This window comes from Desmodus rotundus, chromosome 1, assembly GCF_022682495.2.
Source record: "Desmodus rotundus isolate HL8 chromosome 1, HLdesRot8A.1, whole genome shotgun sequence".
Taxonomy (NCBI): Eukaryota; Metazoa; Chordata; class Mammalia; order Chiroptera; family Phyllostomidae; genus Desmodus; species Desmodus rotundus.
The window spans coordinates 78420535-78447114 of NC_071387.1; the positions used below are offsets into that span (position 1 = coordinate 78420535).

General features: G+C 42.6%; 1 protein-coding gene and 2 pseudogenes across 5 annotated transcripts in view; 2 read left to right on the forward strand and 1 right to left on the reverse strand.

Moving 5' to 3' along the window:
* Nucleotides 1-723: 723 nt before the first annotated feature.
* The window catches only part of SLC35D2 (solute carrier family 35 member D2), a 62916-nt gene continuing 37059 nt past the window's right edge, over nucleotides 724-26580 (forward strand). For 2 of the 5 annotated variants that reach the window (XM_053925140.2, XM_053925155.2), the window contains exons 1-4: nucleotides 724-913; nucleotides 12187-12220; nucleotides 14826-14912; nucleotides 22338-22405. In XM_053925140.2, coding sequence (XP_053781115.1) covers nucleotides 768-913; nucleotides 12187-12220; nucleotides 14826-14912; nucleotides 22338-22405 — 335 coding nt within the window. In that variant the 5' untranslated portion in view covers nucleotides 724-767. The remainder of the gene's footprint in view (nucleotides 914-12186; nucleotides 12221-14825; nucleotides 14913-22337; nucleotides 22406-26580) is intronic. The other 3 variants (XM_053925170.2, XM_053925148.2, XM_053925171.2) reach the window with 3 other exon arrangements.
* On the forward strand, nucleotides 9436-11663 carry LOC112302727 (endothelial differentiation-related factor 1 pseudogene; annotated as a pseudogene).
* LOC112302728 (ATP synthase subunit g, mitochondrial pseudogene) lies at nucleotides 23801-24505 on the reverse strand (annotated as a pseudogene).

A 26580-nucleotide genomic window follows, 5' to 3' on the forward strand; every position in this document is an offset into this window, starting at 1 on the left:
GGGAGTGGAAAAAGCTGTAGTCCTGACTTGGGGGTGTGGTTCGGTTGGGCCTTGACCTGCAGAGAAAGGTCGCTGGTTCCTCCGGGTTGGGGTACGTGTGAGAGGCAATCGCGGATCAATGTTTCTCACATCCATGTTTCGCTTGCTCTGTCTCCCTCTTTTCCTCTATCTTTAAAAAAAAAAAAAAAGCCGTAAGAGAGAACATACTCCTGAATTTCCAGAAAAGGCAAATCTAACTTATGGCAATAGAATAACTCCTGATAAACTTCGGTGGGGCAAAAAGGGCACTTTTGGGGGTGACGGAAATGTTTTAATTTGGGTGGTTGCATGGGTGTATGTGTCAAAACCATTACACTGTGGACTCATGAAATCTGCATTTCATTCTATGTAAATTATACATTAAAAGAAGTAGGGGAAAGGCAAAATCAACCCTGAAAAAACCATTTCTCCCCAAGAGCAGTGTGGAAGGAGGGAGGGCCTTTGAACTCTTCCAAACCCGTCCCAGATCTCCCGTTAGACCGCGGGTGCTCGCACGCACGGCCTTTCCGAGGACGGACTCCAGCTGCCGCGGCTCCTCCCCCGCCGGCAGCTCCGGGGCGCCGGCCGGCCTCGCGGGCGGGGGGTTCGCGCAGGGGCCCTTCCTGTTTGGGCTGCGCCCTGTCCGGCGACCGGGGGAGGGGCGGGCGGGCGGGGACGGAACTGCGGCGGGCGGGCCGGAGCGACTGGGAGGGTGCGGGCGGCGACTGGGCGGGTGCGGGCGGCGGGCCATGACCCGCCAGGCGGACGGCGCGGGCGCGGACCCCGCCCCCGGCCGGCTGCCCCCCGGGGTGGCCCAGCTGCTGTCGGCGCTCTTCTACGGGACCTGCTCCTTCCTCCTCGTGCTGGTCAACAAGGCGCTGCTGACAACCTACGGGTGAGGCGGGCGCAGGGGGCCGGGCGGGGTCCGCTGGGGGCGCTCGGCCGCTCGGCGGCGACGGACCCGGCACCTTCCCGGCACTGGTGCCGCACCCGGAGCCGCGCCCGCCGGCAGGGGCTGGCGGGACTTGCGAGGTCCCGGCGCGGGGGCCGGGGCGGGGGAGGGGCGGAGAGCCGCGGGGCTGCCCCGCGCCCGGTGCGCTGAGGCCGCGTCAGCAGGTGGGCGGGGCGCGGAGCGGGGAGTCCCAGCGCCGAAGTGCGCGGCTGTGTGCCCCGCACCTTGACCCCGTTTCACGGGGCCGGGAGCTTCGCAGCGTTGTAAACACCGAACCACACACCGACGAAAGTCATTCTACCCCCAGGGACCGCGGGCACACCTCACTACGACTTACTCCGCAGGACTCTCAGTACTTTCAAATGCAGCCGTGAGCTGAAAGAAGTGAACATTCCTTTATGTGAAGCTAGATGTTCAGTCATCAGATCAGTCCTGAGGGATAAGTTTATTTGTAATATGTATTCATTCTTAAATTACCAGCACGTTCATAGAAACTGGGGAGAAAGCAATGCGAAGTTCCCATGATGTAGTTTTTTGTATGACTGTACAGTAAACCAGCAAATTTGTGGTTTCTTGAACCTATTTGTAAGGACTAAAAAGTATGTCTAATTCTATTGTCACAGTAGCCGTATTGAAAGAGCTGTGAATTTAGACCCAGCTTCACCATTTAGTAGCTGTTCCTCTTGGGCCAGTCCCATGGTCAGCAGTTTTCTCAGATGTAAAAGCTGGGTAATTACCGGCCTGTTAATTGCCCACCAGAGCTTTTCAGGAGCTGTCGTAAGTGAGGGCTCTTTGTAAACTATGCTTGCTACAAGACTGTAAAATCAGCATTTTATAAAGAGCACAAAGAGATGTCAGAGTATCTTCATTCAGCCTTCTTATTTGATACTTGAGAAAGCGGAGACCCACATGAGCTTGGCTGGTTACTCCTACAACATACTACGTGTCAAACCCATGGCGGGCACCAGGGAAGCAGGTGTGAACAACACAAAGCCTGTGCCCTGGAGGTCCCATGTCAATGGTGGGGACAGAAAATAAACAAATGGGTTCATGAATAACTGAGGTGATTTCAGGTATGAAATGAGAGTGCCTGGGATGGACTGGTTGGTCCTAACGCATTCCCAACAGAAGGGAAGGTGTTGAAGGGGGCATGAGCTGGGCCAGCTGGAGGAACAGAGAGGGCACTGTGGCTGGAACTGAGTGAGCAAATGGGGAAAGATGGGAGAGATGTCAGGGAGGTCAGCAGGGAAGGCAGGATCAGATCCTTCACTCAGTAATATTTCTTAAGAGCCTATTACGTGCCAGGCACTCTCCTAGGCACTGGGATACAGAAGTGAATAAAGCAGGTCAAAACCCCAAGTGTCGTGAGCACACACCTATCCTTCTGGCACTTCCATGGAGCTTTCTAGTGCATTAAGAAATAAACTGCTGGAATTTGTATTATGGCAGATGCAGCTATGCAGTCAAGAGGGAAAAAATAGGCAGGAAAGGGAGTAAGGTAGGGAGTATGGGCATGGGAAAGAATTCCGTCTTAGCGTGGCCAGTGAAATCTCACCATTTGAGCTAAGACATAAGTGAGGTGAGGGAGATGGGGGAAGAACATTCCAGGGATAGAAGAGTAAGTAGCTTGGATGGGAATGGTACTAGATGAGTCCCAGGTAATGGACTGGTACATTGTGTAGGGCCTTTGTGGCCACCAGAAGAAGCAGAGGAGTACCACTGTTGATGGAAGAGAGCTGGTTCTTCTTGCTGATTCATGTAAAGAATTACGGATCAGCAGATCTATTAGCATGTAATCAGTTTATTAGTGACCTGTTCCCATGGAAGAGAATGGGACTAGGTAGAGTGGGGGTGAAAGGCAAAGTTCCAGGGCAAAGCAGGGCGGGAAAAGTAACAGCAGCTGAAGACTGACCAGGGTGGCAAGCCCCCAGGTTGTCTGAGGCCGGGTGGCCAGAGGCCCAGTGGCCCGAGAGCCAAGAGCACCAAGAGCACCCCAAGCCCCAGAGAGAGAGAGAGAGAGACCTTTGTTTTGTGGACTTACATAGTTGGTGGGATGGGAGAAAAAGGTTACATGTTGATTAACGGGTAAATGTGGTGCCAGCTTTCCTGGGGGAATGTGACTACCCAAACTTAGGTTTGTGTCGGGTCTGTTCACCTGAATCCTTATCTTGCTCCAGACTCCATTTGTTCATGTTGTTGTAAAACAGATGCGTAACAGGAGGCAGTTAATTAAAATTGGGGCACTTTCCAAAGTTATTTAAGGGCTCTTTCTATAAGCATCAGGGACTCCCTTGTAAAACAGATAGTGACCAGGGGTAGACAGTTAACCAAAGTTGTTTTATGGTCTCCTTCTTCGGGCACCATGGCCCATCTCCCACATTCCAGGCCTTGGGATAAAAGCACAGCTTCAAGGCCTCCTTTCCCAGATAGTGGAAATGCTACAAAGAATTTCAAGGACTTCCCTTCTTTCTTGCTGACAGTGTTTCTTGTGATGTTGGAACACCTAGTGATATTACCAGACCAGGCTCAGGACTGCTGAGTTAGTGAGACATGTCTCCGTCCTCCTCTCTGCCTCAGTTTACTATTTATTCGACCTAAGTGGTAAAAGGTGTTGCCTGGCAACCAGGATGCTAGAAGCTGGTCAGTAACAGCAGTGCAGTCTCAGAGTTCTTCCTATGCTGTCTCCTGCCTCACGGTGATTTAAATCACTTTGGCTGCTGTGTTGAGAGCAGATATTGGGGGACCAGGGAGGAAGCAGGGAGACCATCAAACCAAACAATCATTTTAATTTTAATCTAAGTGCAATAGGAAATTCCTTGGATGGTTTTACAATGGAAATGACATGCCATAATTTGTGCAGTTAAAAAGATTTCTTTGGCTGGTGGGTGGGTAGAAGTGATGACTGGAAACAGGGAGAAGAGCTAGGAAGCCATTGCAGTATTCTAGACTCTGATAGCTCCGATTGGGGTGGGGTTAGCAGCGGACATAGAGGGAAGCAATAGACTTGGGATTTTTTTTTTTTGGTGGTTCTATGGCTGTTGACGTTGTTTACAAGGTCTCTACCAGTGTGTTGCAGCTTGATTGCTGGTGTCCATGGGAAATGCAAACCCTGCTTTAAAGAAATTAGAATGACCATATGCCTACACCTGGATCATTTAACACGTACAGTGGAAGCTAATGAAAGAAAAAGAAAACTTGAACACCTATGATAAAGGACAAGAGAACACTATTAATAGGCTTGTTTGGGAGTGGTTGGAAGTTGTGTCAAAAAGTGTGCTCAGTCCCCACTTTTTGAACTTGAGTGAGCAGGTGTGCTCTCTGGCCATGGTAGTTAGTGCCTCCAAGATGCATGTTTCCTTGTTGGAAGCTGGGAGCAGTAAACGTTGGTTAGTGCTTTGAAAAGGAAGGGTAGTGTCCAATCAAGAAGAATATTACATGAGACATTCCATGCTGTAGGCTTTCCATCTTTAAAATTTTGAGGTCCATGATTAAAGGAGAAAGTCAAGTTTTTGTCTTAGCAAGACAAAACCCTTATAACCCTTATAAGTAAATGGTTCACATTTCTGTAATGTAATATGTCGTACAATTGGAGAACCCTGTTCAAATAACATTGTTCATTTTCTCTTCTCAAAATGCTTTAGGAGCAGTTTTGAAGGAAGGAGGGTTGGTGTGATTTGGTTACAACAATAAACCGTAGAAATCTGATCCAAGCATTACCTGTTTGAGGATAATGTTGTGTTGCAGGTTGGAAGGAAGGACCTTAATAATCACCTCATTCACAGGGTCATGGGAATGTAACTCCGTGGATGTTTTTTCTCTTCAATTTTGAGCAGATTGTTTGTGGTTGGGGTACAAGACTGACTGATGGGTGGTCTTAGTTACTTGTGCTAGTTATTGTATTTTGTTTTAGTTCAACATGATGCTCTATTTTCCTGTTTGGACAGAGAGGTCGCTGAAGTACATGAACTGTCATGTGCTGCGGGGAGAGGGAAAAGCAAGGTATTCAGGTTCATGATGGTTGTGCAGGTGGTCAGTTGTTGTTTGGTTGCCATTTTAATGCTATTCCTTATGATGTGCAAGAATTTACAAATGATGCTTGAAAGATATAGAACTTAATTGTATTCAGTTCACAAGTATTTGCTATGTGTCTACTTCTTTCTGCATTCCAGAGCTTTGGGATCATTTAATAATGGTTTCCAAATCTGCCTGGGTCATGTGAATCACTTGGAAAGGTTTTATAAAAGCTGTTGAATCAGAATCTGGAAATCTACATTAAAAAAATGAAGCCAATTATTAATTTTCTCAAAACTTTGATGAAAATGTGCTGTAACAGGGTGCAGCCAGCAGGGCGGGGTGTGGGGGAGGCACCCAAAGAGGGATTTGTAATGGGGTCTAGAACTTGGGGTGTCCGGGAAATATTAAAAATACGGGATGTCTTCACCCCACAAGTTTGAACTGGGGGGTGGGACACATGGAGCAGGGCCATTGAGAGCTATTTTGCATAGCAACAGTTTTGCAGCTAACCTCTGGCATGGTCATTTAACATATCTATAACTTTTCACAGATATGTTAAATAGCCGTGGCCATGCTTTGAGCCAGGGAGATGGGAGTGACTTCCACATAGGAGGTAACTGGGAGGCAGCTACTCCTGGTTACAGCGCCTGTGTGAGAGCCTGGAGTAAGGTTGGGACCACGCTGCTTTGGCGAAAAAGAGAGGGGTCCATGTGGCTTTGGGGCTCCCTTTGCCACGCAGCTTAGGAAGCTGGGAAACAAGATGTAGCAGCGATGCAGAGCTCTCTCTCAGCAGTTTGGAAGAATGCAGGAGACACTGCGGGAAGGAAAGGGGTGAAAGGACTCTTGCTGTGGACCAGGAGAAGGTGCTACGTGGGTTTTGGATTAAGAACTAGAGCTCATGGTGACACAGCTGATGGTGCTGGGAACCGAGGGAGGCCTGCCATCCGAGCACGGATTACTGGGAAGAACCAGGGGCTACCTGAGCCATGGACTTCTATTTCTTTTCCTGAGATACGATACCCCTGAGTGGGCAAAGGGGGGAAGGAAGTACTGTGTGTGTTTGTGGGTGTTTTAAGGGACTTTGGGGTCTTAATGAAGACATTAAGTCATTAAATCTATATAACTTTTGAATAAAGTCCTTCCTTTTTCACCGATCTCTGACACTGAGAGACGTAATTCACTGGCAGTGGGCAAGGCGAACCTAGTACAGGAGGACCCCAGGAGAACCGGGGTCCATTCGGTAACATTGTGTGACCCCACCTTCTCTGGTGGCCAATCAAGGAAAATTATGAGACCACATGCACAGTAGCTTTAAAGTAATACAACTACTTGTACATGTGCAATAAAAGCCCGCCCAAACTAGCCTGGAAGGATCGCCCTGTAAGAATACAATCCCTCCAGCCCCTGAGGTCATCTCTGTTTGGAGTTGGCCTGCTCCCATGTTCTCTGCTATAAACTCTGTGTGTTCAGTTCAATTCTTTGTCCCCATCACCAAGAGCCTGGTTACCTGTGCCCAACTGTGACAGTGCCTCTCCAGAAGATTCTGCTCCCTTCTGCCCCCAAGTTGGAGCTGGATTCTGATTTCACCCTGGGTGTGGTCAGGGGCCAGAGTGCCTGGCGGGGGTCTGGTGGCTTCCACTGCGCATGCTCCTTGCAAACTCTGGCCTCCCAGCATGCATTTGGAGTTCTTTGTGATGGTTCCAAGGCTCCTGCAACTCTTAGTGAAGAGACCTGATCTTCTCAACTGGGACTGGCGTCAGCCATCAGAGCTTCAGCATATCCATGCTGAGTCATGGCAGCTGGGCTCATCCCACTTGCTGTGGTCACTCCCGCCTCTGCAGGGATGGCTGCCACCTCGGGCTCTGGGCAGCCCCCCTCTGGGTTCAGCGGTCCCATAGAGAGCAGCTCTGGCAGTCATGTGCTCCCTTCCGGCTCCCACCTTGGCTGTCACTCGTCCAGTGCAGCGTCCTTTCAACTGCCTCCTTCCTTCAGTGCTTGAGCAGCTCTGACTGTCCTGGCAGAGAAGACATTCTGGGCTGGCTGGTTTGACTTTAAATTGTTGATCACAAACCTCACACAGCTCTCCTTGTCCCAGAAATGACTCAGGTTTTGTCCTGTGACGTGAAATTGCCCACACCCCCATCCTCCACCCTCCTTCCTTTATACTTAATTGAAAAAATACAAGAAAATAGAAACCGTCACACGAGGCCACTCCCTGTCGTTCCTGCTAACATCGCAGGAGCCTTTTGTTGTCCCATGGAAGGGCCGCCTCCCCACCACTTCTAGGCTTCCACTCCGTCCGCGATCCCCCTCTTTTCTCATCAGCAACCAAAACCTTCCCTTGACCCCACAGGGCATTCATTTCTAGTTCTCTCAGTCCGACTTCTCAAAGGGCACCACTCTACTCGTACTGCCTTAACTTCCTTGCATTCACTCCTACAAGAACTCAGATAAAAAAAACTGGGGGCTATTAAAATACAGAACTGTACAAAGAATAATAAGTATTCATATTTCCACAACCTAGAATCAATATCTTGAAATATCTATTTTTTAAAAAGAAAAGTCATCCTGTTGTGATCATTATAAAGACTTCAAACAAAAGAAAAATAATTAGGGTGAAATTTCACAAGTTTCAAGCATACAGAAAAATGGAAAGCAAAGAACAATGGATACCCATATAGATACCACTGAGATGCAATAATTAACATTTTGCTATTTGCATTTTCCCTCCAGCACCATTGAAAGTAAGTTTTGAACATCATGGTACCTCACTCTGAAATACGGATATTCTCCTACATAGTATCACTTTTTTCTGTTAAACTTATCAGTAATTTCCTAAAATAATTTAATACCAAATCTATAATTATTCCCATTTTCCCCAAGATGTTCGTATAGTTATTTCTATATTTGAGGCAAGATCCAATCAAGCTTCATGTAATGCATAGAGTTATGTCTTTATAGTTTGTTTTCATCTAGAAAAGGGCCCCATTCCACCCCTCCCCCATGATGTTGACATGTTGAAAAGCCAGCTGTGTTGTAAAATGCTCCAAATTATGGATTATCTGATTTATTTTCTTAAGTCTCGCTGACTTATTTTCCTCCATTTCCTAACTGAAAGTTATTGAATAGACCTAAAGGCTTGATTACACTCAGACTAAATATTTATTCGGCACACTGCTTCATTGCCGACCCTGTGCACTTCACAGGACATCTTATCGGGGTTGCCGCACCATTAATCATGCTACCTGCATTTGAAGACTTAATTAAGGTGGAGATTACAGGTAGCATGTATGTAGGAAATTACTTCTAACTGATTTGAATGGAGGAAAGAATTCAACAAAAAGAATTGTTGACTTTCAGATATATATTTCTTCACTGCAAGAGTTAATATTTCTTAAAAGATCCCGTTAAGATTAAGAGGTCATGAAAAACATTAAGCTGAAGTCATTATGTTTGTTTTATAAACACATTTCAATTTTGGATGGTATGTATGACCTCTCTGCTATGAAAGATGAGCAGCTCTGACTGTCCTGGCAGAGAAGACATTCTGGGGTCATACTTCTTCCCCTCTTCCCTCCCCTCCATAACTTCTTTTTTAATGTAGCATCCTGTTCTGTAATTATAATCCCACAGTTGTCTCCATTTCAGTTTATTGTTTTGATTTGACTCCTAATTGGTGGATTCCTTTATCAGATAGTTTTTTCATGAAGAGTTCATGGCTGCTGTATTAATTATTTGAGCATTCTTCACAGATTTTTCTGTAATAAGTGTGCTTTTAGATCTGAAAATTCAGCTTATTTTCTTCATGTCATGGAAATGAATCTGTCTTTTATCTTTAAACTATTTTCTCTTTTTACTGAGTTCTTTACACCTGACTCAACAATCAGCCCTGCATGGGGTGTTTGTCTTCCATATCTATTTATCTTTGAATAGATACATCGAAGTCTTTTTCTTCTGCATTTACCCTACTTCCAGGGTTGGTAATTCAGTTTTCTGCAGTGGCCACTTAGTCTTGTGCTGTTTCTAAATTACTCATGTGGTAGCTGTGTTGTTTTGGTCCTCAGTTTGTTTCCATAGACCTGTACACGCCCTCTTCATCTGACTGTTTTATCCTCTCAATTTTGAACACTTGTTTTACTGACCTCATCTTCTTACTGAGGTGTTCCCTAAGCAGAAGCAATTATGAAGAGTTCCTTCTCTCCATGTATTATATTTTCTTTTAGGCTGGGCTCTTTGTCTACCTTCTGAGTGTTTTTTGTGCTGGTGGTTGTACTGTTTGTTTATATTGTTGTCTTACCGTTTTGCTTGATGTCACAAGTTGTGTTCTTAGGAAGCAGACTCTGAGGTTTGGGGAAGTATTTGAGGAGCACTTGTGGGATTCATTTCTGTGGTGGCGGGGTGGGAGGCAGGGTTAGGCAGAGGGGGAGATTGGGCTATATTGTGCTCAGAACAAAGCCTGATCCCAGAGTCTCTTGACAGAGTTGTCCTGAGTTGGGGTGAGAGGCCCTAGCCTTTCTACCCCTGCATAGACCAGTGACTGGGAAGCAGGTTGCTCTCAGAGAGGGAGTGTGCTATTGGCAAGGCAGCTTTCTTCAGCTCATGCTCTTGGGCAACTGGGGAATGAGTGCTTCAGTCCAGAAGCGGGTATCTGGGTGGCACAACCCAGCATCCATCCACTAGAGTTCATTTCATTCTCACAGTGGTAGTGTCCACATATTTATTCTGTTTTCTCTGTTAAGATAGGCTGATTTCTCATTTTTTTCTTACCTGTCTGAAATAGGTGTCTCCATATGACAGGCAGATCAGGGGCTGAGGTGTTGTTGTTTTTTTTAATCCCCCCCCTTTTTTAGTAGCCCGAGAGAATGACTGGGAGCCAGTAGAAGGTTGGGCAATGAGTGAGCCCAGTGAGGTGGTGAGCTACCTTCCTAAGTATGGTGTGAGAGAGGGGTCAGGATTTATCCAGACTACCCGGTGCCATTTGTGGAAATGGCACTTCTTTTCCCCATTGCTCTGCACTGTCATTTTTGTCACAGATCAGGTATCCATTTATATGTGTATCTGTCCCGATCTCTGGTCTCTTCCATTGCCCTATTGTCCAAATACCACACTCTCTCATTTATTGTAAGTTTACAGTGGTGCTGACATCCAGTAGAGTAATTTCTCTGGCTTCATTGGTTTTCAGGATTGTCTTGGGTAATTTTTGTTATTTGCCTTTCTATTCAGTTTTAGGATCAGCTTGTCAGTTTCTACAAAACACCTGCTGATGTTTTCACAGCGATTGCATTGATTTTATAGCACCGTTTGAGAATAATGGAGAATATTGGGTTTCTAATCCATAAACTTTATTTAGGGCTTCTTTAATTTTTTAAATATTGACTTATAGTTTTCTTTGTAGATGTGTTTCTTGGAAATCTCTTACTAGATTTGTACCCGGTTATATTATTAAAAACAAAATGAAACAAACAATAAATGAATCACCATGTAGCCATCACCCAGTTTCAACAACTTTGTTACATTTATATGCCTCTGTTACTTAATCCCACCATTTTCCCCCAGATTATTTTGAAGCAAATTAAAATATATCATTATAGGCATTTTAATATGTATTGCTAAAAGATAAGAAGGACTCTTTAGTTTTTAAAAAATAAACATGGCCCAGCCCCGGCTAGTGTGGCTCAGTGGATTGAGCACCAGCCTGTGAACCAAAGGGTTGCAGGTTTGATTCCCAATCAGGGTACATGCCTGTTTTGTGGCCAGATCCCCAGTAGGGGGCACACGAGAGGCAACCACACATTGATGTTTCTCTCTTTCTCCCTCTCATCCTCTCTCTCTGAAAATAAATAAATAAAATCTTTAAAAAAATAAACATGACCCAGAGTGACAAAGTGATGGCTCCTGAATGGCTGCCCTAAAGCCACGGGATCTAACACTGTCCCACTCCCCCCACCATGGATGGCCCAGAGCAACTGGGACACCAGGACAGTGCTGCAAAAGAAGGGACCCTGGCCACACATGCCAATCAGGCCATCTTAGCAGCTCACACACGAGATGTGGAGAATTCCAAGAAATGGGCTGCTGGCCAGAACAAACAGCATTCAGTCACCAAGAACACAGCCGAGCTGGACTGGGGAGACACTGGAGGTGGGCAGGGTAATCCAGCGGGATCGGACCGGCAGAGCAAGGCACTGACACAGAAGACCGGCAACAGAAATCAGCAAAAATTCACAGGTCGTTGCAGACTATACGAGAGTGAACAGGCCAGTCCTAATCAGGTTCTGGGCAAAATTGAGAGAGCCATCACCCTCAAGCTCTGGGAGGACATTGGGATGCCGACGAGAAGGGACCAAGGGCAAAATGAGTAAAAAGCCTTGAAATCAGTGCGTCCCAGCTGGTCTGGCCTGTCTGGCTACCCTAGACCACCATCACCATCCTGGGTCTCTTCTTGTGCCGAGTGTGATACTGGGTGCCAGATCTGCCCACCAACCCCCTCCACACAAACCTGCTTTCAAACGAAACCTTGCATACTCTTTGCTTCTGCTGATTGTTTTTCCTCCCTACACCCCATCCTCAAATTAGGGTGCAGAACACCATCGTCCTCTCCCAGTGTCTGCCCACTCCTGAGGGAGCTCCGTGCGAACCCTCACAGGGGTGAGAGAGAGGGATGATGCTGCCTCCGGTCCAAGGCATTTGCTGCCCTTCAAACAAAAAACAAAACAAGACACTACCCAATATCATTTTATACCTAAAGATGTAAAAACAATTCCTTTTACCATAAAATGTCCGGTTAGTGTTTGTTGGTTTTTTGGTGCTAGTGTAAATATCTTTAAAATTTTTCTTTTCCCTTATATCTTTCTGGTATATAGATATTTTTATATGTTTGTCTTGTATCCAGTATTTTGCTAAAGTTATTTATTCTAATAATCTATCCCAGATTATTTTGGCTTCCTATATACACAGTCATGTTTGTTGATATGACAGTCCACCTCAAACGGCAATGAAATTTCCCAGGTTTAGAAACCATCAGTTTAAAAAGTGAAAGAAATAAACAGATGAAAAGTGAACAAATTTGATGTTAAGATTTCATCATCTAAGATGAAAAAAATGGAAGACTTTTTAGTAACTGTCACTATGTATCATGTTACAGACTGTCTTCACATTTTTAGGAGTTGCTAAAATTATTTATTATTCTATGTTTTTTGTAGTTTCCCGTCACCAATTGTTCTTGGAATTGGTCAGGTAAGTGAAAAAAAAAATTAACCTCTTAATTAGCCAGTACACATGCAATTTTAAGTGCTTTTGTTTAAGATTGTGGTTTACAAATTTATTCATGTAGTCTTGGTACTCTTGATGAAACAATATGAAACAACACATTTTATTTCATTTTACAATTTAGGAAGAGTGTGTATTTATAGGGAAAACAAGTACTTACTTTAATTTCCTTAATGGAATTTAGTTGTTCTGAGGGGCCAAAAGATTGAAAGCCTTCATGGTCTGGTGGGTAGTAAAGGAATGGGTTGGGAGCTGGGGTGGGGCCCTAGAGCCTAGTCGCCCCTTTGAGGTGTGGGCTTGTAACTCCGCTTAAGCCACTGTGCCAGAGAGGAAAAGGGTGGGGAGATGCGGTAGGGCCCTCTAGGCCCTTATTATCAGACTCCAGAGGTTTTTTAAGAGCAGCAGGGAATTTGAAATTTTTACATCAGATTTCCCAATTTGTTTTTTGTTTTGATAAGCAAGTTTATTTGTAAATTTAGTCAACATACATAATTGACCTAAAAACGTCAATAGAAGGATAAATTTAAAAACCAGTTAGAAAACCATCTCTATAAAGTGATTTTCCCAGGACCATACCAGAGGTAACTTAACTGGACACCATCTTAACTGGCAGAGGATCAATAAGCTGGAGCCACGTGTCCCACCCCCACAGCAAGTTCACACTAAGGGTTATAATACAAACTCCAAGAGGAAAGAACTCGGGTATTGTTTCCTCTTGGTAGAGGGAGAAAAACTCAACCTAGTTATGAAACCAACCACAAAACAAAAATGCTGAACTAGTTCAGAATGTTAGCAACAGATGATGCTGGTGTGAATAACTTGTATTATGTTCTAGAGCCCTTATAAATAAAATCCCGCGATAGTTTGCATTATCAGCTGGAGGGTAGTTAACATGTGGTAGAATGAGGACTTATGCAAGGCATTAATTTGCAAAGCATTTTACTACTATGGAACAAGTGCAGTTTAGTTAGAGGAGAAAACCAACTGGACCTTAAATTACACACTCCTTACTGACAAGACTCCCCACATGTGAATGTAAAACATTTAATTTAAAAATACACTACAATGCTGGCAATGGATTCCAATTTTTATAAAACTCTCTGTGGCCCAGACAGAAAATGTTTGTTTCCTGTGGTTTGTGGTTTTTGTTCTCAGGTATAATGTTGAGCTTGGAAAAACTTTCACACTAACCTGTTTGGCTGTTTCCCATTAATGTGAATTTGTGGCTTGTTTATTCTTTTGGTAATATGCTGGTGATTTCTAGTTGACAAGTGCCAACAGGTATCAGATTTTTTTTCCTGATTTGCTTTAATTTATAGGGAGAAAAAAATTTAAATTATGACAATCATATCTTAACAAAATGTCTAATTGTGAATCTGGAAAAAGCTGTCATTTATATGATTATAGTCTGGTTAAACGTTTTGCTAATACGGTGCTCTTTGCAACATCATGTTAGGGAGACAAAATAACAAGGAAACAGTATATTTCCTTAAGGTCAAAAAATGTATTATTTTTAATGTTTCAATGTGAAAATATGCAGGAAAAAGGCATTTTAAAAGGTCAGTGAATATGTGATAATATGCCCTTTGTACTCCCTAAGGCAAATAAAATCACTGGCCGTACTCAGTAAAGGTAAAGTCTTTTGATTTGTAATTTGTTGGTGGGAGGAGCCAGCAGACCTAGTTTTAAAAGTCTGAATTACAGAATATTTTAAATAAGTGTTAGTATATTTCTGTAAGAATTATAAAGTAAGTTATAAATATAAACCATAATTATAGTTCAGCATGGGTTGGTTTAGGTGTATAAATCTATTATGGGTATTAAGTTTATAAACTCATTAGGATCAAGATCTAGGATTATAATCATATTGAAGGAGTCTTTAAATTTTTGCATTCTAATATGGCGAAAATTGAGAAAGTTCTACAATTTGCATAGGAAGATGATACTAAAATTTATATTTGATAATAATCTGGAGTATTACTAATATACCTGGTGTGCTCCATGATAATAGGATTTGAATGAGACATTTTTGCAATACTGGAGACATTGGAGAAAATATAAATCCCCTTTAAAATTTATTTTTCTCCTAATTTGTCCTTCTGTGTTACAGAAATACTGGACTTTACCAAAAACTGTGTTTCTGTGTGGAGTTTGTCCCCCTTCTTCTACCCTCACATTCACTTTATGGGGGAAGGTGACCACATGCTTAGTACATGGAAAGGAAGGTCCAGGATCGAGGGTCTTCACTGACTGTGGTCACTCTGGTCAGTTTTGGGGACATTGTTCCTGTTTCCCCTTTGTCACCCCTTCCTTAAGCTCCTTGAGATAAGATGTGTGTGTGTGTGTGTGAGCCTACTTGATGTTATACTTTTGCCCGTAGGTCTGCTGAAATTCATACAGTGGCGAGAAAATCAATTTTAATATTATAAGAAATAGTTCATTTTTCTTGGAACCTAGAAAGTGATTTTTTGGTATATATTTCTTTTTGGTGAATCTGTTTTCTTCTGATGTCTTTGTACCTCAAACAGTCCAGATATTTTGCTGAAGTTTCTTTTCCCCCCCTTTTCTTTAGATGGCAGCTACCGTAATGATACTGTATGTGTCCAAGCTAAATAAAATAATTCACTTCCCTGATTTTGACAGGAAAATTCCTGTAAAGGTATGTGATAAAAAGTACAAGTGGCTATAATGGAAGATGTAAAAATATTACAGAATTTACAAATTGATCTTACAGTACAGGTCAGTCTGTATACACTGTGATTCCTGCTTGCACTAGGTAGAAACATTATACAGTTAAAAATTGTGAATATGGTCCATACATAGGGAAAAAGGCATCATGTGTGAATATATAGCTGAATAAGTAACCATTACCTAGGTCATAAAATGGGATCACAAAATCCTCACCAAATTCTTCTTTTGTAATAATAATTTCCTTGCTATTCCATAATTTTTCTAAATTTGTATGAATCCCTGAGTTATGCAGTTTAGTTTTGCTTATTTTTGAACATTTTGTAAATGGAATTAAACTCTGTGTATTCTTTTGTATCTTGCTACTTTCACTTAATATTATAGTGGTAAGACTCATGCATGTTGTATATAGCTGTATTCTTTTATTATCTGCTTTACTGTGTAAGGTAATTTTGGTTTCTAGCTTGGCAGCTAGAAAAATTAAAAGCACTGTTTTGAACATACTTACATTTGGATCTCGGCCAGCATTCCCATAACAAAATACCACAGATTAGGTGGCTTCAACAACAGAAATTTCTTTTCTCACAGTTCTGGAGGCAGGAAGTTCAAGGTCAAGGTGCAAGCGAGTTGGTTTCTGGTGAGAGTTCTGTCCCTGGCTTGTAGATAGCTGCCATCTTGCTGTGTCCTCACATGGCCCTTACTCTGTGTGCCTCTACTCCTGGTGTCTTCCTGTTATAAGGACACTAGTCATTTTGGATTACGGGTGCACTCTTATGACCTCATTTAACCTTAATTACCTCCTTTTAATGTCCTATATTCAAATACAATCATCTGGGAATTAGGGCTTCAAAATGTGAAGTTTTAGGGCACACAATTTAGTTCAAAACACCACATGTACATAAGTTTCTCTGGGAGGTATATCAAGACATGGAGCCGCTGACCCCTAGTGTACGTACATGTATGTTGGCAACTCGAGTAGGTGCTGTCAAATTGTGCTCCAAAGTGGTTGTACCAGTTCCCTCATGACACGAGCACGCTCCTGTTGCTCCTTATTCTTGCCTGTTCTTGATATGTCTCATTTAAATTGTGCTGATCTGGTAGGTATGTAATAACATCATCTTAGCTTTTATTTGCATTTCTCTATTTATTAATTTATTTTATTTATTTCTCTAGTTATTAATTTTTATTCCTCACCTGAGGATATTTTTATTGATTTGGAGGAAGGGAGAAAGAGAGAAACATAGATGTGGAAGAGAAACATATTGGTTGCCACCTGTGTGCACCCTGACCAGGAATCACACCCACAACCTAGGTATGTGCTCTGGCTGAGAATTGAACCTGCAGTCTTTTGGTGCATGGGATGATGCTCCAACCAACTGAGCCACCCATCCAGGGCCCTTTTCACTTTTTTAAAAAATATTTTATTTATTTTTAGAGAGAAGGGAAGGGAGGAAGAGAGGGAGAGAAACATCGATGTGCAAGAAAAACATCGAAGGGTTGCCTCTGGCACACATCCCCATGTGGAGACCTGGCCCGGAACCGAACCGGTGTCCTTTCTGTTTGTGGGACAGTGACCATCCCACTGAGCCACAACAGCCAGGGATGGCCCCTCTTCATTTTTTAATGCCCTTTTGGATATTCTCTTTTGTGAAGTGCTTGTTCATGACTTTTGCCCATTTTTCTATTGAGTGGAAGTCTTTTTCTTACTGATTTGTGTAGGAGTTGTAAAAAAATATTTTAACGATAATCCTTTTGTTACTTATGTACAATATTATAAGTACATTTTTTTCTCTTTGTGGCATATCTTATTTTATGGTGTATTCCTTATCATGTAAAGGAATCTTAATTTTAAAATTGCTATTTATCAGTACTTTCTTTTATTATTAATCTTTTTTCTTATTTAAATAATTCTACTCTGAGGCAATAAAGATACTTTCCTAGATAAATAGTATGTAGATTTTCAGAATGAGGCTTTTAATCTGCTTGGAGTTGAGTTTTGTGGATGGTGTGAGGTAATGGTCCAATTTCATTTTTTTCCTAAATGGGCACTCAGTTGTCACAGATTCAACTGAAAAGTCTGTCCTTAACATTGTGCTATTGTCATTCACACGCGCGGGTCTGTTTCTGGGCTCTGTCAGCTTTTCATTTGTCTACTTGTGTTTTCAGCACCATCACCGTACCGTCAATTTCTGTAGTTGTAGAAAAAGTCTTGTTACCTGGTAGTGTTGCAGAACGGACCTATGGTCGGGGGGACAAGATACTGTTACCCCTCTCCCGAGGACCCTCTGCACTAGGTTTGCCTTGCCCACCACCCTTAGGAATTGTGGCTCTCAGTGCCAGAGTTTGGTAAAAAGGAAAGGAACTATTTATTCCAAAGTTACACAGTTTAGGATGATGACAGAATGTTGCCATTAAAAATCCCAAAGTTCCTTAAAACACCCACAAACACACATAATCCTCCCTTCCCCCTTTACCCAACCAGGCCAGTAAGGGCTTCCACTTCTCGGGAAAAAATAGAAGTCCATAGCTCTGCTAGACTCCTGGTTCTTCCCAGTAATCCGTGCTCCGTTGGCAGGCCTCCCGCAGTTCCCAGTACCATCAGCTGTGTTTCTACGACCTCCAGTTCTTAATCCAAAACCATATGGCACCTTCTCATGGCCCACCAGCAAGAGTCCTTTCACCCCTTTCCTTCCCTCATTATCTCTTCTGCATTCTTCCAAATTACTGAGAGAGAGCTCTTCATGGCTGCTACATCTTGTTTTTCTGCTTCCTAAACCACGTGGTAAAGGGAGCCCCAAAACCACATAGAAGCCACATGGCTGCCACGCCTGGGTTTAAATCCCAGAGCGAATCTTCATCTGCACCCCATTTCCAACTCCTCCTACCATCAGCTACACCTGCCAGCACTCGCACAGTTTTCAGCCTTTCTGGGCTATTGTAGTTAGTCCGGGCGGGTGTGGCCTGGTGGTGGGAGAGAACCATCTCCAAGCTCTGACACAGGTGCTATAAAGGGGAGCTGCCTCCCAATTACATCATGGAACGAAGTCACGCCCATCTCCCTGGGTCAGAGTTGCACCACAGCTACTTAACATGTTTATGAGCTAGCCAGCCATTATAGATATGTAAAATAACCATTTTTGCATATCACATGAAGCTGGCCAACTGTTGATATGCAAAATGACTCAAAGGCCATGTTCCATGTGTCCCATCCTCTAGTCAAGACTTGTGGGGGTGGGGACATCCTATATTTTCATAATTTCCTGGACACCTGAGTTCTGGACCCCATTACAAACTCGTTTCGGGGGGGCCTTGGCTGCACCCCGTTATAGTAGGACAAGTCTTTCCTTCCTTGTTCTTAGTCTTTCACATTTCTATATAAGTATTGGAAGCAGCTTATCCAGCTTCAGAAAAATAACATTTTGGGATTTTGATTGGGATTGCATAGAAGTTATAAGTCAATTTGGAATGCACTGACATTTTTAAAGTGTTGAATCTTTCAATGCATGAACATAATATATATACACCTTCTTAGTAAAATTTAGTAATTTTCTTTGTAGAGTTCTGATGATTTTGTTAAGGGTTATTCTGAGGTACTTCTTTATTTTATCTTATTTTATTTTTGCTATGAATGTATCTTTTAAGTATACATTATTTGGAAAATATTAGAGGGCATATTTTTGTACCACTTTTATACTGCAAAACTGTAACTTATTAATCACAATTTATTTGTAGCCTTAGGAAGTTTCCACATTCACAATCAGGTAATCTGTAAAAAGTGACAATTCTGTTTCATTCTTTTCAACATTCTCACTTTTATTTCTTTCGTTTGCTTTATCTGTAACATAAGACCTCTAATGCAGGGTTGATAGAAATGGTAATACTGGGTATCTTTGATTCAGAGGCAAAGCTTTTAACAATTCACCATTAAGTGAGGTTTCTGCTGTTTGTTTTTTTTAAAGGTTTATTTATTTTTGGAGAGAGGGGAAGCAAGGGAGAAAGAGAGGGAGGGACCATTGATGTGTGAGAGAAACACAATGGGTTGCCTGTCACACGCCCCCAACAGGGGTCCTGACTGGACTTGAACCTGCAACCTTTCGCTTTGTGGGACGATACCCAACCCACTGAGCCATACCTGTCAGGGTTGCTGTTGGTTTTTTGTAGGTACCTCTTATCTGTGATATCTTTTGCTGCATAACTTAACTTAGTGACTCAAAACAATAATCATTGCCTGACTGGTGTGGCTTAGGTGGCCGAGCGTCCTTCCGCAAAGCTCTGGACCGCTGTTTCTATTCCTGGTCGGGGCACATGCCTAGGTTTTGGGTTCGGGGGCTGCTAATCGATGTTTCTCTCTCACATCAACGTTTCTCTACCTCTCTTTCTCTCTCAAAATATGTAAATAGAAAAAAACCCAGGAATCATTTAATTATTTCTCAGTTACTGTGGTTAAGGAATTCAGGAAGGTCTCAAGTGGGCAGTTCTGGCTAGAGCTCCCATATAGTTCTAGACAGATGATGTCAGAGCTGAAACAATGATGGGGGTGGGGTTGGTTAGTGCAGTTGGTTGCTGGTTGTGTATCTCTCTGTTCCGATAAGCTCAGGCCTCTGCATGTGGTCACCCATCCAGACCAGTTTGAGCCTTCTTACAAAGTGGCAGGCTCAGGCAGTCATCATAATGGTTACGTGCTGGCTGAAGTCTTCGAGGGTGAGAGTATTCCAGCAAGGAGGCGCCAAACTGCATTGCTCCTTATGACCTAGCCTTGGAGGTCACATAGCATCATTGCATTTGTACATTGTTCGTTAAATAGCCCTGCCCAATTTTAAGAGGAAGGGATGTAGACCCTACCTCTGGATGGAAAAAAGTGTCAAAGTCACATTTTAAGAGCATGTGGAATGGGAGGTATTGTTACAGCCATCATCTCTGATTGCAGATTTGTTTATTTTTCTCAGTATTTCTGCCAGGTGTTTTGTTTTGTTTTATTCATTTTGAGGCTGTATCTTTAGGTGCCCCCCAAAATTACCTAGTTAAATCTTTCTGGTGATGTAAAGTATTTAATTACATGAGGTGGATCACTTCTGTTTCATTTCTTCTAGTGTTAGCCTGGAAATTCCAACAGGCATGACTGACTTACCAAACTAAAGGCAATTAACACAGGTACTCTGCCCCTCAACAGGGCCAGGCCTTTCACCCGCTTATCTCTCCTCGCAGTGTATGTGCTTTTGTCAGCAGATACTTTAATACATACTCTACCTTTATTTAAATTTCACAATACACTTTATTTTTTTTTTTAAAAATCTACCAATGTTTATTCATATTGTCAATGGAACAAACAGTCAGACCTGTAGAGAACTTTTGTGAGTTTATTTGAGTCAAAGTGATGACAGTTGCTGGGGAGCAAAACCTCAGGAGAATGGCAGTCTTGCACTTTATTTTTTACGTTACAATTAAAAGAGGGGGCATAAGTGGGTTACATGAAATCCACCGGTGATTAGGGAGGTGGGAGGAAGCAAAGTGGGGAAACCCCTGGGATTGGCTAAAAAATAAAATGATAGATGCATCTTTTACATAGCTGGGTATAGGATAGTAACAGTCAACAATTAACATGGAAACAATAGCAATGAGGGGATTTGTGGCCTCCCCCTGGAGCTTTGAGGGGTCCAGAAAAAGGAGACCTGACATTGCAAAGGTGTGTTATCATAGACACAAAAAGACAACAGGCAGGCTCAGTTAAGGTAAAGATTGACTCTGTTAGGGAAAAATAACAGCCTAGGACGTGACTGCCTGCCATGAACTGGTTTTAGTTAAGAAGTTTTAATTTCAGACCGTCCTTTGTGGTTACTGTAGGTCTCTCAGTTTGTAAGGTCACCACGCAGGACTCCCCTGAGGATGTTGGGTTTAGTGTGTGGCCCCCTTTCTTCCACAGTGTTTACCCAGGTATTTACTGCTTCCTTTGCTTTTCTTTCCCATTTTATCTCACACTTCACGTTTGCCTCCTGATTGAAGCACCTATTTCAGAATTTACAGCTGGTGATGAAGTCCCCTAGTTTTCATTTGTGTGAAAAAGTCTAAATTTTCCCTTTGTGGTTGAAAGAAGAGCCTTTTTGGCAGAATTTTGAAGATGAAATTCTGCTGTCCTCTGGCTTCTATTGTTTCTCTTTGGGTTTCTGTTCTCTCTTTAAGTTTTGCCCTGGGAATTCCTATTTTTCCTGTCCTTTTGGGCTTTTATGAAGGTTTTGTATGCTATTTTATCTAGCATTTTAAATTGTTTTCAGCAGCGGGATTAGCATAAATAATTTAGCCCACTGTTACCAGAAGCTACAAGTCAGTATTGTTTTTATTTTGAATTATTTATGGAAATGAAGGCAACTGATTCTTTTCAATGCCAGACCCTCTAATGTTGTATTATCACCCGCCGTGTTATCGCTGAGCGAGTTGTAGGCGGTTAACCTGAATAGCTGTTGATGAATAAAGGGGAGGGTCCTGGATCTATTAGCCTGTCTTCCTCAAATCTTTCTTGTGCAAATCTCCTCATAATAGAATTCTATAACGCTTTTAGCACAAGATACTTAGTATTTCAGAATCCTTCAAAGGGTACCTTATCTGATTTATATGCTTAATGCATTTTTAGAGGAAAAAGAAATGTTAAACTCACCTTGATTGCTATGGACTATTATGTCAGTTAAGAAGTTCTTAAAGTTATTATGTGTGAAAGGATATATACTTTTTTCACTTAAGGGAGACTAGGTCTTACATTTTGTTCCTTCAGTATGTTCTGAACTGTATACCTCCTGACAATCTGAACATAATTCAGGAGCTCAGAGCTCAGTAAACCTAATTCAAGGACAGAGTGAGGGTGTGCATTGCTTGACTTATGTAGATAATTATTTTGGCTTTTAAGACAAAGTAACTTTAAAGTAATGTGGCCAGTATGCACATCTTTTTGAACGGGTCTCCAGTCTTGCGACGTTCCAGTGAGATGTGAACCAACTTTGCCTTTGTCCGGAAGAGTGCATGTGTGCACAGAACACAGAAGTTTACACAACTTTTTACAGCCTTTTGAACTTCATGCATGAACTGTAAACAGCCACCCTTAACTCACCAAGAAGTTCCTTGTCCAGAGGCTTCCTTTAGGAACATAGTCTATTAATGTGGGCAAGGTCAAGATTTCTGTTTCTATCCAGCTCCCCCGTGAATATGGATATCAGTGCCCACCTAGCTGTTTTGATCATGTGGAGAAACTTGTGAATGTTTTTTGGATTCTGCACAATTCACATTCGTTGCAGAGAAAAGAACTCAGAAGCATTTGCTTACTGCTGGGGAGTGAATGTCACCATTTTTATATATGAAGGAAAATACGTTGTTGGAATTCTAACCAAATAATCTTTCTTTTTTATTGAAGCTGTTTCCCCTGCCTCTCCTCTACGTTGGAAACCACATAAGTGGATTGTCAAGCACAAGTAAATTAAGGTAGAGTGCCGGGTAATGGTTGACGGGAGGCTCTTCACTTGTTTGCTTCTAATGCCACGAAGGCCACATTGGATTTTTCAAGATTCTGCTTGGGCTACATGTAGAACACAATCATATTTAATAGTTCAAAAAATAAGATAGAGTTTTGGGTTTAATTGTTAGTGCTTTTAGAAATGCTAAAAAGCCGTTTTTTCCTTTCTTTCTCTCTCTCTCTTTTTTATGTTCAAGTCTGCCCATAAAAAGTGAGCTGTCTTGGAATCAAGATACAGAGGGCGATTTATTCAGGAAGAACCATTTATATAAGTATGTTTCTGTGTAACTTTTGGTTTCATCAAAGTTTTATAAAAGCAGAAACATTCTGTCAGATTTGGTATAGGTCAGGTTTGGCACAGGGTAAAAGAAATAACACATTGTTTTCAAGGGGGTGCTATATACTTCTGAAACCTGCGTTTAAACTTATTTCAGGGCCTTTCATTGACTGCGTTTGTTAGAAGTAACTGTACGATATAAAAATGGAAGTGTGGATAGACCCAGGCGTCCTATAAGTCAGGAAACTTGGTGTGAAATACGTAGCCTAATGAACATCATCAATCACTAATCTTGTGACAAAGATATAAATAATGAAGTTTGTACAAAGGGTGACAACAGCGGAGGAGAGCCTGCTTGAATAGTGAGTGGAAAAGAGGCAGGTAGAAGGTAGACCAGAAGGAGAAGGACATATAAAATGGACAATGTGAAATTTGGCCGGTGGCCTCTCTCTTGTTTAGAAAGGAAAGGACAGGTGTGATTACGAAAAAAAATGTGACATACTGTTTTCAGTTACACATTTTAGTTGATTTGTTTGTTGTCTTCTGAGATCAGGGCAATCATTTTTCCTTAATTACCTCAAATGTGTTTTAAAGCTGCCTGCGGTAGATGTTACTGCTGTGCTACCACTTACCCTCCTGGCCTTTCTCTGAGTTCCCCTGTGGGTGGTGCCCTCGGTCAGCAATGAGGACTGGCCACCCCTCGCATTGGGGGTCTCTGCCTCCCATATGAGGGTTTCTTTTTTTTGTTTTTAGTGACCCTAGTGGAAACACCTTTTAAAAAAACCTTTAATTTGTTGGGGTAACGTTGGTTAATAACTATATAAATTTCATATGTACAACTTTGTAATACAACATCTGTGTACTATGTTGTCCACTCACCAGCTGGTGTCTAGTTTCCTCCCCTCCCCATGTAATTGACCACCTTTACCCTCTTCATCCTCCCCTAGTCCCCTCCCGCTCTGGTCACCACCATTCTGTTGTCTGTATCTATGAGTCGTTTTCTTCTTTAGATTTTATTTATTAAATTTAGAGAGAGGGGAAGAGAGGGAGACAGAGAGGGAGAGAAACATCATTCGGTTGCCTCTCACACGCTCCCAGCTGGGGACCTGGCCCACAACCCTAGCGTGTGCCCTGACCTGGAATTGAACTGGCGACTAAAGCTTTGCGGGATGACACCCAACCACACTGGTCAGGGCTGTATCTAGGCGTTTTTTGTTTGTTTTGTTTCTTCATTTGTTGCTTTTTTGTTTTATATTGTATATATGAGTGAAACCATATGGTTCTTGTCCTTTTCCATCTGACTTATTTCACTTAAGATTTCTCCATGTTGTTGCCAGTGGCAGTATTTTATCTTTCTTTCTTTTTTTAAGGCTTAGTATTATTTCATTGTGTATATGTATCACATACTGGTTTTTTTATATCTTTTTTTAATTCAAATACCATTCTGATCACTCATGGTACAAGAACATTCAAATAATAAACCAAAAAGAAATAGATGTTAAAGATTCATCTTCAAACATTCTAGCCAGTGATGCCACGTGTGCCTGTGATCTCGCCGACGTGAAACCACAGCCACACCTCAGTGGCCACCAAGCCATTCGGCACAGCTTCCTTAACTGTGAGCTGTTCGAAGCTATCAGTTGGAGCTCAACCTTGGCATAGTGCCACAGCGTGGCCAGGCGAGGTTTTGAGTGAGTCACAGCAGCATTTACCAGCACTGGGGCCTTCTCTGCGAGGCTACGGACAAATTGGGCCATGGTTACAGGATGGAAATTCTGTGGCCCTGCCGGCCAGCTGAATGTCACCCCTTGAAAGCTGTACCACAGATTCTTATCCAGTCTTCTGTCAGAGGACATTTAGATCATATCCATGTTTTGGCTATTGTAAATAATGCTGCAATAAATGTAGGAGCATATATAGACAGGTATTTGTGAATAAGTATTACCAGTTTTTTTCAGTGGAGGGATTGTTGGGTCACATGGTAGGTCTATTTTTAATTTTTTGAGGAACCTCCATACTGTACCATACAGGTGGCAAACACAAGGCCTGCGGGCCAAATCTGGCCCTCCACTGTGGGGGGGCTCCGCCCGCAGGACCCCCCCCACTCCCATCCCCGCCCCCCCCAGCTGCCATGGATGAGAATAAGTCTACCAAGACATGATCTGCTTGGGGAGGAAAGGTAGCCGATCTCTCAAAGGAGAAGGGCCAAGAGCCTTTTCCTCATTGGGCTTTTACTGGGTTCAGTTTGCACAGGAATACAGGTAAAGCTCATCAATCATTGTCAGGCAGTAATGATCAAACAATAGATAACATACAAAGAACTCTGAGGGCTTATTCTGAGTCAGGGTCAGTTAGCTAAAGGGCTATAAGATTTTGGGAAACAAACTCATTTCAGGCTTGGACCCTTATCATTTAAATTGAGGGTATTAGCAAAGCAGGTTTCACAGGATTGTATGCATTCTTTCTTAGGCCTGATCTCCCTGGGAAACCTGCCCTTTCTAGCACAGGACTGCACCACCCTCTGTAATTGTTTCAGGCTTAAGTCAGGCACGAGAAGTAAGGCAGTCAAGAGATTAGGAGACTTCTTGCAGACAGAATGAGGACTCAGGCTATGTCAAAGCTGAGGGGTGAGGGTCCATCACCCCCTTTTTCAATAGCCCCCCAAGTCCTTCCCTGAGGGCCTCTTCGTGACCATGCCTGTCTTAGGTCGTCCCTCCCTTGAGGAATCTTAACCGTCATTGGCTAACTGGTCAGGCTCAGGGCCAAGCAGGGTAAAGTAAAGTGGGCAGGGGTGGTTCCCCTGCCAGGGAGATAAGCTTTGTCTCCTTAGTGGCTTATGGTCCCAAGGTCTATGACTCAGCCTTAACCATGGGGGGGTTCCAGCTTCTGAAACCAGGCAGGGTGGTTCTCAACACTCCACCTTGTTTTATCTGGCCCGGTACCTTGTTTCTACCTGGCGGGAGCACGGAGCTCCTTGCCCCTAGTTAAGGAGTAGTTACATTTATACAGTCCTAAAATTACATTTGGCCCTTTGAAGGCAACTGCGAGGCTGATATGGCCCCTGGTGAAAATGAGTTTGACACCCCTTGCTGTACCAGTTTATATTCCCACCAGCAGAAAAGAGTCTTTCCAACAAAAGGTGCTCAAACAGTTGGACATCACACAAAAAACTGAATCTAGGCATAGGCCTTACATCTTTCACAAAAATTAACTTTAGCATACACCTAAATGTAAAATGTAAACTCTAAAGCTTCTGGAAAAAAACAGGAGAAAATCTAGATGACCTTGGGTTTGACAATGAGTTTTTAGATACAACACTAAAAGCACAACCCATGAGAGAAAAAAATGAAGGCAGAAGTTCATTAAAATTTAAAGCATCTGCTTCCAAAGACTGTGTTAAGAGAATGAAAAGACAAGCCACAGACTGAGAGAAAATATTTGCAAATACATATCTGATAAAAGACTTATATCAAGCAAATGACAACTTATGAATTCATGAGAGCAAAAAACAAACAGAAACAACTCTCACTGGTTACCAGTGAAAATGACAGAACACTATTACTTCTCTGATCATTTATAAATGATTCTCTTTCTTGCCTTTCCTATGTGAAATGGTGAAAATGTATATTTATTGAAGAAGTTTACACAATAAATACAGAAGGGATGATATAGTTAGAAAATCACCATTTTGCAATTTGTAGTGAAATAATGAGTCTAGATAATCATCATCAGTGGATACTAAACCCATTAGGTGAAAAACTGATGTTCACCTGTCCCAGCACCATTTGTTCAAAAGCCTGTTCTTTCCCTGTTATGTTGTCTTGGCACTCTTGTTGAAAATAATTGACCGTTATTGTAAGGATTTCT